This window comes from Fundulus heteroclitus, chromosome 4, assembly GCF_011125445.2.
Source record: "Fundulus heteroclitus isolate FHET01 chromosome 4, MU-UCD_Fhet_4.1, whole genome shotgun sequence".
In the NCBI taxonomy this organism is placed as follows: Eukaryota; Metazoa; Chordata; class Actinopteri; order Cyprinodontiformes; family Fundulidae; genus Fundulus; species Fundulus heteroclitus.
This window is the reverse complement of record NC_046364.1, coordinates 4,043,301-4,059,311: the sequence shown is the minus strand read 5'-3', so window position 1 is coordinate 4,059,311 and position 16,011 is coordinate 4,043,301. Positions and strand designations below refer to the sequence as shown.

At 41.1% G+C, this 16,011-nt stretch overlaps 1 protein-coding gene across 4 annotated transcripts in view; it reads right to left on the bottom strand.

Annotated features, from left to right (window-relative positions):
* The window catches only part of crtc3 (CREB regulated transcription coactivator 3), a 54,535-nt gene that overhangs the window by 35,794 nt on the left and 2,730 nt on the right, over positions 1–16,011 (bottom strand). For all 4 annotated transcript variants that reach the window (XM_036135897.1, XM_036135898.1, XM_036135899.1 and 1 more), the window contains exons 2-4: positions 12,116–12,226; positions 8,060–8,188; positions 5,147–5,208 (exon numbers count right to left, since the gene is read on the bottom strand). In XM_036135897.1, coding sequence (XP_035991790.1) covers positions 5,147–5,208; positions 8,060–8,188; positions 12,116–12,226 — 302 coding nt within the window. The remainder of the gene's footprint in view (positions 1–5,146; positions 5,209–8,059; positions 8,189–12,115; positions 12,227–16,011) is intronic.

The following is a 16,011-nucleotide window of genomic DNA, read 5'->3' as shown; positions in this document are numbered from 1 at the left end:
GAGCAGCAGGCTCAATATGGCCTGCAGGAATATGGCACAGACGGATGTTTGGGAGAGATGGAAAAGATAAAACCATAATAATTTAAAAGAAATATAACAGTCTACATAAAGTAGTGCGAGTTAGAGGGTTAATTACTACTGATGACGTGCAGTAAAGTTATGTTTTCAGTAAATGCAATGAACTGGATATCTCATTCACACATTTACAAGTAACACATTTTATTTTTATTTATTTTGTTTTGGGTTTTTTTGAGGAGGGGCACTGAAGTATAAATGAAAAAGCATTTAAAAAAATATGGATTTCAGCAGACATCAGGTAATAAAAACTAGAGATGCACTTTTTAACCAGGCAATGATCCAAATTAGGCCTGCTGATGATTCACTTGATTTTTTTTTTAAAAATGCATAAACGGATAAAATCCCGTAAATATTAGGGGCTACATGAGTTCATGTAGAAATAAACCTGTAATCCTTTATTTTCTGTAGGATTATTTGTCTATTAAGGAACCTGCAGCACTTTAATTTGCCAAAATGATCTTTTGTGCCATTTACTTATTGAATTCAGACTTTAATTAATTGCAAGATTGGAATCGATGCATTGAACCTCAAAGAAAAGTGGGAATTTGTATCAACCAAATAAAAAGCCTCCATCATGCTGATTGGATAAATATATTTCCATATATTTATCCAATCAGCACCTAACTTCACTTCAGGCTAAATAACATTATTTCTGGTTCTACAAGCCAGAGATGTGAGAGATAACAGCAGCAAATGAAAGGAAAGTGCCACATATAGATTTACTAGCTACGTCGATTAATGAATCCAGAAACTGGGTTTTAGGGATATTAAAACTAAGTTGATGATCTTTAGGACTCTCACTTGGAGACAGGTAGCCATGAATCATGTGATCATGTTACACAGAAACACTCACTAATCAATTAAATGTGAATATTAAAGCCTTCTGTTTTTACTTAAGTTGGAAATTTACCCCCTTAAACCTCAGTTTGATTATTTTCTAGATGTTGGTAGACGTTACTTCTGTTTGAATCAGAGCGGTTTCTTCCCACTGTCGCCACATGCTTGCACAGCAGTAGGGATAACAACTAGCTCGGCTTTCCTCACATAGATCACTTTATACCTAATTATGATTATATTACCAACTTAGTATGACCAGAGTTGTTCAATGACTGACTGGATTGTTGATTCTGCTTTTTATTTAAAGGATTTTACAGGAATGAATTGAATTTAGATGACATAAGACGTTATAAAACACATTCGGAGGACACCTGTTTGTAAAGTGCGTCCAGCTGACATTTTGTTTCCGCTACACGATGCAAATGTTAGTTCATCTCTACAGCTCCTCCATCCTTCCATGCGCTCTCCTCACTTCAGCTCTGAATGAAAACCTTTGACTTCTTTGTGTCCCTCCAACTTTCTCCAAGCTAACCTGCCTTTGAGGTCATGAATGTTTGCTGAATATTTTGTCTGGGCTAGACTGGGATTTAGAGAACCAAATGTCCCTGCATGCCAGACATTCTCGTTGTTTAGCATTTTTGTAAGCCCTACTGTGTTAATTACGATTTACAGAACTCTAATATTTCCAATTTAAAATGATTTTCCAGCTTACATTTTCTATAAAAGACTTTCGACTTTAACCAATGTTTTGGATTTAGGTAAAAACTAAGGACAAATGGCATTTTGCAGTTTCTTTAAGGTTTAATTTCACTGTTTTGAGCATGAAAAGCTCCAAAACTGGAAAGACTAAACTGTTTTTAGACTACGCCCCTTAATACTCCTTCCAAAACGCCTAAAAACACCTGCATAACTTCGGAGCACATGCAGAACCTGAGCTGTCAAAACTATTATTGCTGTGACTATTTTATAGTTATTGGGGTTGGGTTACACAGAAATGTCTTTTTCGTCTCCCGTCTGGAATGTTTCTGGTTGTTTTTATGTGACTGTGCATGGAGGAATAAAAGGTATGGACTCAGACATCTAATGAGGCAACAGATACCAGTCCTCCCTGCTACAAGTTTCAAATTTTATAACAATAGCACCAAAACTGGCTACTCTAGAAAGGTTTTCCTGTGGGTGTGTACATGCTTATTTAAAAAGAAAACGCCTTTATATATGCACATCAAAGGGCCGTTGAACCCTTCAACATGAAGACATATAATTAAAAGTACAAAAAGTGGCAAAAGAATGTCTTGTACCACTTTTCACAGGCAAGCAAAGCACCACTCCATCCCCTATATGCATACACACATGCATAAACATCCCACCAAGTGGTCAAAACATATTTATTTCCCTATTTTAAAACGATATTTACCAGATGAACAACCATAACTGCACATAAAGGTTTCTGCTTACTGCTCAAGAATAGAAATCCTTTCCTTCTTCCTCCGCCGAGTCAGCAAACAATGGGAGCCGGCTTCTGCCCTGCTCCAAAGAGTTGCTCTCTTTTCTCTACCTGCCTCATGACGGCTTAGCTACTCTAACAAAACACATTTTGCTCTGATTTGTTTAAATCGTTTCCAATAAAGGAAACTGTTATTATTTTATTGTCAAAATGTGACGTTCTGAAAGCAAACTTGTGTGCTTGCAGCGCCTCCGTGGGTATAGATGACGACACGGCGTTATCCAGATCTTAGAGATGATTGGTCATTTTAATTTGACAAAAATATAGTTATTGCTGATAATCACAAACTTGATCTTGTTTAGTCATGATAAAGAATTTTAATCACCAATATTCATTATCTTTTAATACAAATATGTGAAAATCTTGTTGTAATAACAGTTTCCTCGCCGCATTAAACTGGAATCAATATTTCGTTGATCTAAAACCTGAAATTGTTTCAATTAATTATTCCCTTTTATTTAATTTAACATTTTTACAAGTATTGCTGCTAATTTCTTCTAAACTGTTGTGTTTGCGCACTGCGTCTGTCAGTGGAGCTCGGCTCTGTCGGAGCTACAGTCTGAAAACAAACATGGCAGATAAGGCGTCAGCTTTACAGCCATAAAAAATTATCAAAAACGTTTTTTTCAAAGGCCTCAAAGCCCAGAGTGGTCTAAAGTTTGAGAGTAATTTAAGTTAGAAGACAATTAATAAACGAGTAAACAGTAAATACAAAACCACGGTGGCTGAATGCGCTCTAACTTAATAGCTATGAGATCGGCTGCAGCTTCCGCTGACAGTATATAGATACTTTTAATCAATTACCTGTGTGAAAATGTGCAGGTAACGTGTCACCAACCAGATTAATTTCATGCTGTAGTAACAAGCTTATGAGCAGAGGTCATAAATAAAGTCAATTCCAAGTTACATGGAAATGGTTTTATGCATTCTGAATAAAAAGCGTTTTTAAAAATCTATTTTCCTAACAAGTCGCTCTGATGATTAAACTTAGACGTTGTTTTTGTTCATTTCCAGTTTGCTCATGATTTAGCATAGTCAAGTTTTAGACTATGCTAAATATATTTGTAAAGTTGCACCTTTAGCATGACCAAAATCATTAAAATGAATCATGAGCAAACTGGAAATGAACAAAAACGTCTAAATTTAATCCTCAGAGCGACTTGTTAGCAAAATAGATTTTTAATTAATTCATGTAGTGGTAATCAGAGGAAAAAAGCAAAAAGATAATTTGTATTAATCTAGATTAATAGTAGGGCTGTACATAAAAAATCGATATAAAGATTAATATCGATATTTTTAAAAACGATTTAATATCGATATTCTGGCTTTCAATATCGATATACCTCCCAACCTCTAGGGGGCGTTATTACAGCGCAACCATTACAGTTCACAGCGAAGGAGAGCAAGTGAGACGAATTTGTGGAACGGCCGACAGGATTTTAGAAGCTCCTTTGTCCCTAAAATCAGATGTTTGGGCACATTTTTGGTTTCTGTGACACGTTAAATGCATTGAAGCAAATGCACTTTATTTTCCTGTTAATATGTCTGTGATCAATAAATAGAACATAAACATAATATTTGGCTGATTTTGGTGATTGAATCACTGAGCATTAATTCAAAGTAATAAATATCGATATTGGAATCAAAGCAAGCTGAGCCATGTATCGAGAATCGTATCGAATCGGCTCATCCTAGATGATACCCAGCCCTAATTAATAGTTCAAGTTAATCAGTTGATTATTCAGTTACTTAACAGCTTAACTGAAGAAATCAGCAGAAAGCATCAAATCCTCCTTCTGGAGCAGTTTTAGTTTCAGAAAATGGAAAACAAGAGAAACGTTCTGCATAATTCATTATCTTTAGCTAAGATATGTGTCTGTTTTAATGCTAAATGCTGTAAGCAGTGCTGCCTATGTGGCCTGCTCTTGTAAGCGAGGAGTCAGCTTCCAGCGCTTTGTGCCGCGTGTCTCAGAGAATCCCACGCCGCCTGGGAGCCGCTGACGTCGGGTCGCCCCGCAAAGACATTTGTCAGCCAACCTGTTCTGTGTCGTCAACAACGGGAGGGTGTAGGCCTCGCTCACTTCTACGGTACGAGCTGTCGGAGCGCGCTCAGCTTGGCCGGCGTCCGGCTCGGCGCCGTGGAAAGAAGACGAGGCGGGCTGATTGGCAGCCGGCCAAGGCAGCGTACGAAACACAAGAGCGCAGACAAAGCGAGGCCGAGGGGAGGGAGCTGGAGGAGCTTTTTATCACAGGCCCATAATTCACTCCCCCCTGTAAACAGCGAGGAAAGCTGCCTCCCAACACGCTGCTGCTCTGCGTGGGCACAAGCAGAGCTGGAGAGGAGAAAGGAGAACCTTGCGTCTGTTCCACACGATTTCACATCTCACGTAGTTTGGAGGTTCTGGTGGTGACGAGGCAGCGGACGACCCGCCGCTGGGCATGACCTTTAGAGGGAAAGGCTACCTGTCAAACACCTTCAGCCTCCATGCGGCTTAACGCGGCGTTCTCACACTTTGAACGTTTGAGCAGAAACAACAAACGCCGACAGCTCCGCCCGTCACTCGGCCTCTCGCTCACATCCGTGTTTGGCCAAGAAAGGCCCGGCGTCTGGATCAGAACGGCGCAGGAAACGCACCGGCAGGTGGAAACCGTTCCTGATCCACGACGTCGCGGCGACAGGAAGCAGAAATAACACACACAAAAACAAAAAAAAATGGCGGCTCTCACCTTCTCCAGCTGTTGTCTGGTGGGGGCGACAGGTACACTGCTCCGTACGGGGAGCTCTCCATGTGGGTTTGGGTTAAGGATCAACATGGAAACAGAAACAATACCTTTGAAGTCTTCATGAAAAATAAGCATTATTAGCGCTTTAATAGGAAATGCATGGCAGAAAATCTGTGTCTTTGAGTTTTACTGGTAATAAGATCCTGAACAATAAGATTCCCTTCGTCAACAGTTGATGAAAACACAAGATGATTTTTTTGAACACTAAGCAGTTTCTGACTTTGTGTAAACGTGTTTTATCTTGCTAACAGTCACCATCACAGAGTTAGCTGAGCCTCCCTGGACCTTTAGTCTAAGCCGTGCTCAAACTGCCATCAGCAGGGAGGACGGTTTTCAGAGCCTGCAGGCCTGTCTGAAGCCACTCATCACATGCAACACAAAACACCCGATAAGCCACTAAAACGTAGACAAACAGAGCGGAGAGGCCTAAAGCCACGGCTGAGCGATTCAAGACGCTCTCTGATGTACGATCCACCTGCTGCGCTTTGGTTTTCTTCTTCACTTCAAACCAGGTGTCTGGCGGAGAGAGAGCGCGACAAACTGAAGCGAGGCCGAAGAGGCCAGAGTTACAGTAAAAACAGGCAGAAATACCGGCGGCCAACAGTAGGGGGCAGTAACAGAAGCTCCGAACGGCATTTCAAAATGCAAAGGAAGAACTATGTGAGCGTAACAACCACTGAGCTATATAATACACTGGAGTACGAATCACCGTCTGTTTGAACGAGTCGCTTTGAAGCCACCAGCCGCCATATTGGTACTCCCTATTTTCCCCCCAGTAACTAGGGAATATGTGCGCTACAGCATCGAATAACGAGGATTTTCTCATGTTCAGGGGGGCTTAAGACTTTTAAAATGTCAAATGCCATATACTTTTATGTTATGTTCTAAAAATATCAAGTACTGAGAAAGTCACGTGCTGAAATATTTTTCATTTTATTCATTTAAATATATATGTTTAACGTTTATAAATATATAAATAACAATGTACAAAAACATATATTTACATATGTGTATACATATATATACATATATACATACTTATATATATTTAATATGAATAACATGTAAAATATTTCAGCACCTAATTTCCTAGTAGTTGATAGTGTTAGTAAATCCACTGACTGTAGAATTACCTGTGAAACGTTTTCACTCAGCCAGAAAACTGCTTGTTGTTGTAACCAAATCCTGTGGGATTCTGTGAGAGTAGGGAGTAGCAAGATGGCGGCCAGTGACTTCAGTTTTTCGGCAAAATCAGCACTCCAGTGTATTATATAGCTCAGTGGTAACAACAGTTACCAACCGCTCAGCAGGTCCTCTCACGAATTCATCTTAACATTAAACTCAGAACGAAAGCAAATATTAAAGCAGGAAGTGAAAAATGCACCAAGAAAAACTAATAAGCTAGTCTCTGGATTCTGACGATTTCCCACTTGATCGACTCTGGCCGGCAGGAAACTCGAGAATACGATCTTTTCTCCTCAGTGAATTAACTTTATCACTCTTCGGTGTGGAAGTTGTCACTTTGGGAAGCTACTTTCAACGCCAATAGTGTTTAAAATAAAAGCAGAGGAACCAGAGAAGCTATTTAAAGAGGGATATCGTGTCCTTCCTTTATTACTTAACGTTAAAAAGTCAGGAAGAATGAAAGAGAAAAAATAACAAACAAAACTGTTCAAGCCTGCATTAAACAGGCAGTGAGGATTAAGCGCTTTTTCTAAGGTCGTCCCCAAAGTAAACCAGATGACCTCATTCAAAACGGCCCGTACACTCGGATCATTAGGGAGACTTCAGTTTCCTCACCGAGCACAGCTGGAAAAACAGAAAAGCTGATCCAAGTGCAGAACTGAAGCTGCTGAGTGATTATCTGTGCGCTGAAGATTTCACTGCAAACATTATCTGCTCTACTTTCTACTATTTTCTGTCCTCTACATGCATTTCCACTATATAATAATAATAATAATAATAATAATAATAATAATAATAATCTTTATTTGTCGTTGCAACATGCAGGCCAATGAGATGAGTTAGGGCTGGACGACATAGAAAAATAGAAATCATATTGATCGATATCGATAATTATCAACAAATTCAAAACATATATTTTAAGTGCAGCCCTGGCCATTTTATGCTGTTGCTTAGCAACCTGTTTTTAGATACAGATACACACAAACACTGAACTCAAACTCAACCCTTTATTCAACCAACTTTTTACCAAAACTGCAAGTTTTTAAAAGAAAAAAAAATGCTGTCTCTGAACTCTTTGAAGGGGGCGGAGCTTTTCCTGGATCTGCGTTGTGATTGGTTGGGAGGATGTAATGACTGTAATATTAACCTACATGGCCAGAATGCAAAAGGAAATAAAACTGTTATTCTATTTGAACTTTTTATTGATTAATTTTTTCTATCATTGATATATATTGTTACTTGATTTATCGTCCAGCCCTAAGATGAGTCCTCTGCATTTAACCCGTCTCCCAGGGAGCAGCAGGCTCCCACTGTGCGGCGCCCATGGGATTCGAACCGGGGAACTTACAGCCTCTCCAGGAAGCAGGCGCCCTGCTCTCCAACCACAACACTAGACTACAACCTGCCAGCCATTCAGCACATGCCTTGAATTCCCTACCGTCCCTTTAGTCACAACTTAAGCAAGGTATTTCTGCGTCACGTTAATCTGGATGACTAATTCCACTCCTGAGGCAACAATACGGCGGCCTGCGCCTCCGTCGTCACGCCGTAAACACAAACAAACACGACCAACTACACGGAAGCCACCCTCCATGGTGGCTAACATGTGCATCGCACAGAAACGCCTCGGAGGAGCCGTCTGCTCTCTGCGAGCCACGCATTGAAGGATATCTGCCGTCCGTGCTTGTCGATGGGTCGGCGGTGAGGAGAGGTGATGCGGTTGCGGTCCCTGTGGACCCTCTCCACCAGCCCATGGTGGCGCGTCCCTCTGACGGAGTCCAGGCCTGAGGGGAAGCAACCCTGTGAAGGAGACACGGAGACAGGATGAGCCGGGATTTATTCACACAGTTATACGATTCTTTGTCTAATTTAGGAGCTTACAGCAGCTGTGATGTCCCCATTACCTTCTAGACCAGGGGTGTCAAACTAATTTCTATATGGGGCCACTTTGGCATCATGAAGTCATTAAAAGGGCCGCTTGCATGTGTAGAGACGATACTTTTCATTTCATAATTTCATTCTAGTTCACACAGTAGTATAAAAAATGCACAGTAACATAAAAGTAGCACCCTTAGGCCCAGTTTATACAGTTTATCTGCAAAAAAAGTTGATATTGGGGTGAGTTACACTTACAGGAGGTTCAGTTTTAGCCACTTTATACACTTTAAAAGGATATATGCCTTTTTTTTTGGCTCTCGAGGGCCGGATAATTTACCTTGACGGGCCGGATTTGGCCCGCGGGCCTTGAGTTTGACACCTGTGTTCTAGACATATCCTTACGCTCTTTGATAGCAGTAGCATAATCCCACATTGAAACAATTTTAATCATCTAACTCAGAATTTTAAGACGTTTATTCAGCTGGGACAAAAACCCAGGTTAACAGACGATTGTTTTATCCAAAATCGCAACACTCACGTTTATTGGCACCACTAACATTTCCACAAGTTTGATTAGAGTAGAACGTTTTATTAGCAGCGCATCGCTAAATGTATCATGACAAAGACATTTGTCTTAGCCACTCTTCAAAATGGGAAAGATCAGACAGCATGCCGTTCAAGTAAGGCAGAAAATTGCTGCCAAAACGAACTTTGCCTGAATCTACAGTCATTAATTAAAGCGTCGCAGTTCCAGAGGTTTTAATACGGCGAGGACCCGGGTTCGTGTTGCCAAGGGGAGGAGTGGCATCTTGGGATCATGAAGTCATGAAGACGCCATCTACATGACGGTCGGGTGTTTGGGAGGCATAAATGCAAAAGGCCAAAAGTTGCTGGAACTTTAACTGGAACCGTGTGCTGCGATTACCGTATTTTTCGGACTATAAGTCGCACTTTTTTCATAGTCTGGCCGATCCTGTGACTTATAGTTAGGTGCGACACATTTATCAATTTCAAATGGTAAATTATACTGACCAACATGAAGCAAAAATTAATTGAAACATTAACTTATAAACAACAAAGGCTGAACACATGTTTATATGTTGTTTCACTGTTTCAGTCTCCATTCCCGCAGCAGAGCTTTGCGTGGAGCAGCTCAAAGGAAACAGACCCCGACAGAACCTGTTATTAGCACGTCTGTGTAGCTAATAGCAGCTAGCGCTAGCTTAAAGCTCTGTTGTCTGGGTGGGTTACAACTTCTCTGATGCACGTGAGCTTTATGTTGCTCTCAAACATCCGTGTCGTACTGTTAGCTTAGCACGTAGCACCGCTACGCTCACGGTCTGATTTAAGCGTAACGGGCCGTTACGCTGAAATTTGCTGATGAGAACTGTATGTGTTGGAGTTGCTAGCTTGTTATGCTAATTTATCCCATTCATGCTCCCAGATACGTTTCATATTATTCAGCCGGTGGTGGATGCAGTTGTGTAATTGAATAAGTTGCCTTACCAGATTAAATTTCAGTTTTTAGTTTTGAAATTTGTGAAATAAACTTCTCAATATGTGCCACTTACAGTCCGGTACGACTTATAAATGTTTTTTTCCCATCTTTATGACGCATTTTTTGACTGATGCGACTTATAGTCCAAATACTATGGTAAATGGGACTACGGTTAAGCTTTTCCCGGTCAGCTGGAAGGACGAGCTGGGTGTTAGCGCAGCGGGAACGGACATCTCAGGGTTCTCGGCAGCGCATTTCAGCGTAACGGACTGTTGCACTGAAAGCTGTGAAAGTTATGCAGAATTTAGACCGTTACGTTCAGTTCAACACGATGTTTGAGAGCAACAAAGAAAGGTCAGTAAAGCTCTTGCACTGCAGGAAAAGAACTGAAAGTAAGTAAAATTTTCTTGAAATTGAGTGCATTTGTTCTTGATTTGGGCAGATAAATATTATCTGCTAATGGAGTGACTATTTTGACCCCTAAAATAAGACAATTAGATATTCTGCATTTGAAATAAGGCGATAGAGATGACTTGTTTCTATTTTAAGTGTACCTTATACTTGAAAAATGAGCGGAGAGGAGGCGGCGCCTGGTGAACCAGGGGTGAGGACTGGGCTACTAGTATAAACTAAATAAATGCTAAATAGACAAACTGAATGCTAAGCTAATAAATCGCTAACCTAAAAAAAAAAAAATCAATAGAAAGACCCCAAAGCTCACCGATCAAACTCCAAATTGCTACGGAGGCATAAGACCGCCACAGTGGCAGACCTGCTGACACGTCAGTTTCTCCAAATGTCATCACAAAAAACGTTTGAACCAATAGCAACGTTGATTAGAAATTCAATGCAAGACCACCGTTTAATCCAAGGAAGGCGCCACGCTGACTGTTTGAGATTTTTTAAAAAAAAGCAGGATTGAAACAAATGTGCAGTAAACTGTCAAAATAACCACCAGGATATGTAGACGGCACTATAAAACAAAAATGTTAACCGCTTATCAGCAACAAAAGTTGCCCTTTAAACAGAATAATGAGCCAAAACATGGAAAACTCAAACCAGTAACTGTGGTGAGAAATATTACCTTGATTTTAATTTGATTAAATAAATGTACTCAGTATTTTTAATGATTTTATCTCAAGGCTTTTCACACACATGCCTTTGCCCTCATTACCAATCAGTGTGAAGGATGCAGTGACTCAATTTCCTGCCAGCTAAAAACACGAACTGTGACAGCTGGAGGGGAGAAAGCAGCACAAGCAGAAATGTAAAGCCCCTTTTCAGACCGGCCCGTTCACATCAACACTTTTCCCCCCCTCAGATACAGATCTGGATCGCTAGAAAATCAAGAATCTCACACGTCACCAGGGAAAGTTTTCTAAGATGTATTTTTTTTTTTTGTCATGCTGTGGTAAAAAAAAAAAAAAACACCATGCAATTCTTTTCTGCACTCCCACATGGTGCCGCGTGGTTCTTTAATAAAGCAGATTTGCATAAATAAAATGGCTTATTTCTGCTTTAGGAGCCGTGGGGTACTATATCGGGCGTTTATTCGTTTGAACAAAGCTTAACAAATAATTCAGAAGGCATCTAGGAGCCATTTTGTTGTTTTTTTCCTCTGTTTTGTTCCCTGAATAAAGGATAAATGGACTCTGGGTAAGATGACCCTTCTCCCTCTCTGCTGGGATTGATTTCTGGATGGAAGCTCGGAGCTGCAAAGGCTGCTCTACTTAAAGAGGGCTTTTCTTTCAGATACCAGGGGCACCTTTACCTGGGCCCCCAGTCTGTGGAGGCCTGTGGTTCAGTACAGCTGTAAAAACCTTAAGGGTTTAATCTTTAATCTTTTATTCTCTCCTATCACTCCAAAAATCTAAATTATGCATAGTTTTTTTTTGCCTTTCTGTAGTTTTAGTTTAGTGTTTAGCTGTTTTATTTGTTCTTCCTCCTGTAGAATCACACACTGGGAGAAGCTGTCGGGCAGAACCGGCCTTGAAAAAGAGAGACAGACCTTGATCTGGCAGGTCGAGGTCTCAGGATAAGCAGATTCTAAAGAAAACACTTCATTCATCCCTTCTGTCCAGTTGAAACACACACAGGATGTAGATGTGATGCAGAAAGGCTTAAATAAAGCAAATTAAAAACACGGCTGTTCAGCAAAGCGGTTCAACCTGGTTTTACAAACGACTGCTGCTTTAAAGCGTTTGAGCTGCCTGACGTTCTGCACAATAAGCCTCGTCCTTGATGAACCGAAGGAATTACTAAATGAACTTAGAGAACCGTGTCCTTGAATCGATTCATTGTTTTTTTGTTTTTTTTTCCTCTGCTGATAAAAGCTGCAAACACGGTCCCACCTGGAAATCCGCGTTGGCGTTGCCGATCTGATTGACGTTGGGAAGAGAGCCGCCGTAGTACTGGGCCCGTGACTGGGACAGGCGGAGCTGCTGGACCTTCTGAAACTGCACCTGTAGGTTGAGAAGGAGCCAGAAACAGAGAGGAGTCAGTGGGCAGCCGGAGGAACGCTTCAATCCTGATGTTTACATACGCCTTAGAAAAAAAGACACGCCCGTTTTTTTCCTCCCAGGTAGAAGCTTTCATACACTGTGCCTTTAAATACTCTTAGCAAGCTTCTGATAGGTTCATTCACAACACTTAAGGCAAGTAAATTTAGTTATACAGCACATTTCAGTACAAGGACAACGCAAAGTGCTTTACATGATTATAATATAGGAAAATAAAAGCAAGTTGGAATAAAATGTAGAAATAAAATATGGGAAAATAGAAACTAAAAGCAAATATTAAAACAGCTGGACTGCAAAGTTAAACAGTCAAAGACAATCCTAAATAAATGTGTTTTTAATCTTGATTTAAAGGAACTCTTTCAGCATTTTTACAGTTTTCTGGGAGTTTGTTCCAGATCAGTGGAGCATAGGAACTAAATGCTGCTTCTCCATGTCTGGTTCTGGTTCTGCAGAGCAGGCTGGAGCCAGAAGACCTGAGTGGTCTGGAGGGTTGATGCCCTGATAACAAGTCTGTGATGGATTTAGGTGCTAATTCAGGGATTTATAGACTAACAGAAGGATTTTAAAGTCTATTCTCTGAGATACAGGGAGCCATGGAAGGACTTCAGAACCGGGTCCATGTTCTCTACGTTCTTAGTCTTAGTGAGGACTTCAGAACCGGGTCCATGTTCTCTAGGTTCTTAGTCTTAGTGAGGACTTCAGAACCGGGTCCATGTTCTCTACGTTCTTAGTCTTAGTGAGGACTTCAGAACCGGGTCCATGTTCTCTACGTTCTTAGTCTTAGTGAGGACTTCAGAACCGGGTCCATGTTCTCTACGTTCTTAGTCTTAGTGAGGACTTCAGAACCGGGTCCATGTTCTCTACGTTCTTAGTCTTAGTGAGGACTTCAGAACCGGGTCCATGTTCTCTACGTTCTTAGTCTTAGTGAGGACTTCAGAACCGGGTCCATGTTCTCTACGTTCTTAGTCTTAGTGGAAGGACTTCAGAACCGGGTCCATGTTCTCTACGTTCTTAGTCTTAGTGGAAGGACTTCAGAACCGGGTCCATGTTCTCTACGTTCTTAGTCTTAGTGGAAGGACTTCAGAACCGGGTCCATGTTCTCTACGTTCTTAGTCTTAGTGAGGACTTCAGAACCGGGTCCATGTTCTCTACGTTCTTAGTCTTAGTGAGGACTTCAGAACCGGGTCCATGTTCTCTACGTTCTTAGTCTTAGTGAGGACACGGGCAGCTCCTGCGTCCAACTGTGGACACATTTTAAGGAACGCCAGACCCAGAGGAAACGTTTGGGTCGGGCTGAGGCAGGCGGCCAACAAACCTGACCCAGACACGCCGGTTCTGTCTGAATGAACGTGCCTGAACCCAGCTGCATTCTGGGAAGCTTGTGGGAGCAGAACGACTCGTTTATATTTACTAATTTGATCTGATAAGGCAGATTTCCCTGATGTGGTGCAGCCCTACAGGACATGGATTCTGTTTACTTTACTCTATCTGATAGTAAACATTTATAATGTTAATCTTTAAACAGGCAACTTGTGAAATTATCCAACTAAATATCTGCTTTATCTGAAAGAAATGTTCTCCAATAAAGTAAAAGAAGCCAAACAATTATTAATTTTAGGCAGAATTCTCATGCAGACCTGCAGGACAACTATCAAGAAAAACAAACTTGTGTTTCTTAAGCTCTTATTTCAGCTCCACCGATAAAAATTAAACGCTGTAATTTACAGTTTAAGATTGCGCCGAAGGAAGAAATCCTGCATGATTTTAATTTTCCCGTTGAAAAGCTCTCCTCCAATAATCTGATCAAATACGTCCCAACGTGTCCGATGTGAGGAAGACGAGCCGCTGACGGCGATGAAGCCGTTTCCATCACAAACTGCCCAACATAACAGATCTATTGTTGGTGAGGGCGCTAACGGCCTGCTGCAGGAGCAGCTGAGGGAGCCGGTGGTGCATTCAGGTCCGCTGGACTGTTTACTATCATTTGGTTACTGGTGTGAATATTAAACCGCCCCAGCTGTCCCGGCCGGCTTCGCAAAACCACAACAACCCACGAGAAGAGGACAAACCGAGTAAACAATGCCAGAAGTGTGTTAAAACCACTGAGCTATATTATACACTGGAGTGCTAATCACCGGCTGTTAGAACGAGTCGCTTTGAAGCCACCAGCCGCCATATTGGTACTCCCTATTTCCCTCCAGTAACTAGGGAATATGTGCGCTACAGCATCGAATAACGAGGATTTTCTCATGTTCAGGGGGGGCTTAAGACTTTAAAAATGTCAAATGCCATATACTTTTATGTTATGTTCTAAAACTATCAAGTACTGAGAAAGTCATGTGCTGAAATATTTTGCATTTTATTCATTTAAATATATATGTTTAACATTTATAAATATATAAATAACAATATACAAAAACATATATTTACATATGTGTATACATATATATATATATATATATATATATATACATATACACATACTTATATATACATATATATATATATTTAATATGAATAACATGTAAAATATTTCAGCACCTAATTTCCTAGTAGTTGATAGTGTTAGTAAATCCACTGACTGTAGAATTACCTGTGAAACGTTTTCACTCAGCCAGAAAACTGCTTGTTGTTGCAAGCAAATCCTATGGGATTCTGTGAGAGTAGGGAGTAGCAAGATGGCCGCCAGTGACTTCAGTTTTTCGGCAAAGTCAGCACTCCAGTGTATAATATAGCTCAGTGGTTAAAACGGACCGAAGCGTCCCATCTGGATAGATTTGGCCTCCGCCGTGCAGCCATGGGCTCTTCTTATGGGTCGCTATGTTTATAAGGAGGTGAAAAAGTGAGCAGCAGACATAAAAAAGGAAATACTGCAGAAGAATCTCCGTTTTTTGATGTGAACGCAGTGAAATGACGCTTTCCTTTGGTGCCTTCTGTCTCTGACGGAAACTAAACGACGTAAAGAAAAGGCAGGAGGTGGAGGAAGAGTTGAGAAACCACCTCAGAGTCGCTCCGCCTCATCCAGACTCAATAACAACCTCCAGAGCTGACCTTTTCCAGACAGGTTGGGTTCTGGGTTTAAACAGTTCTCCGGACCAAGGACAGCAGCAGCCGAGTCACAGAACGTCCCCTTCAGAGGAAGAGCTCCAACCAGCAGGACCAAACCCAGAAGATGCTCTGAAAACATCCAGCAGGTGTTCCAGGTTCCTAAGAGGGACCCGGTGAGGTTGGACCTGGACGCGGCGGGGCCGAGCTCCAAGGTTAACGAACATTTAAAACCAGCGACGCCTAAATAACGCCATGAAGGCAACATTCACGGCCCCGTCTGCTGAAAACTGCGGTACGGGTTCTCGTTAAGCCAAACTCTCCTTCCTGCTTTCTGTCCTCTCCATCATCTCAGCTAGGGCTGAACCATTTTGGAAAAGAATCTAATTGAGATTTTTTTATCTTAATATTGCGATTTAATGCGGGTTTTTTTTGTTTAAATTATCATGTCTTTTTAAACACATACAAACAACAAATCAATCTGTTTCATCGCTGTGCAGATCAGGTGCTAAAAGAGCCACTGCGTCTGAACTCACAGCAGGAATGATTGCCTATTTATATATATTTCAACAAAAAATTGTGATTTGATTTAGACTTTTCTCGGCATTAACCACAAGTAACAACAATGGCCTCTAGATAAAGATGTTTGTAAACAACAACTATTTAAAACAAGAACTTTTTTT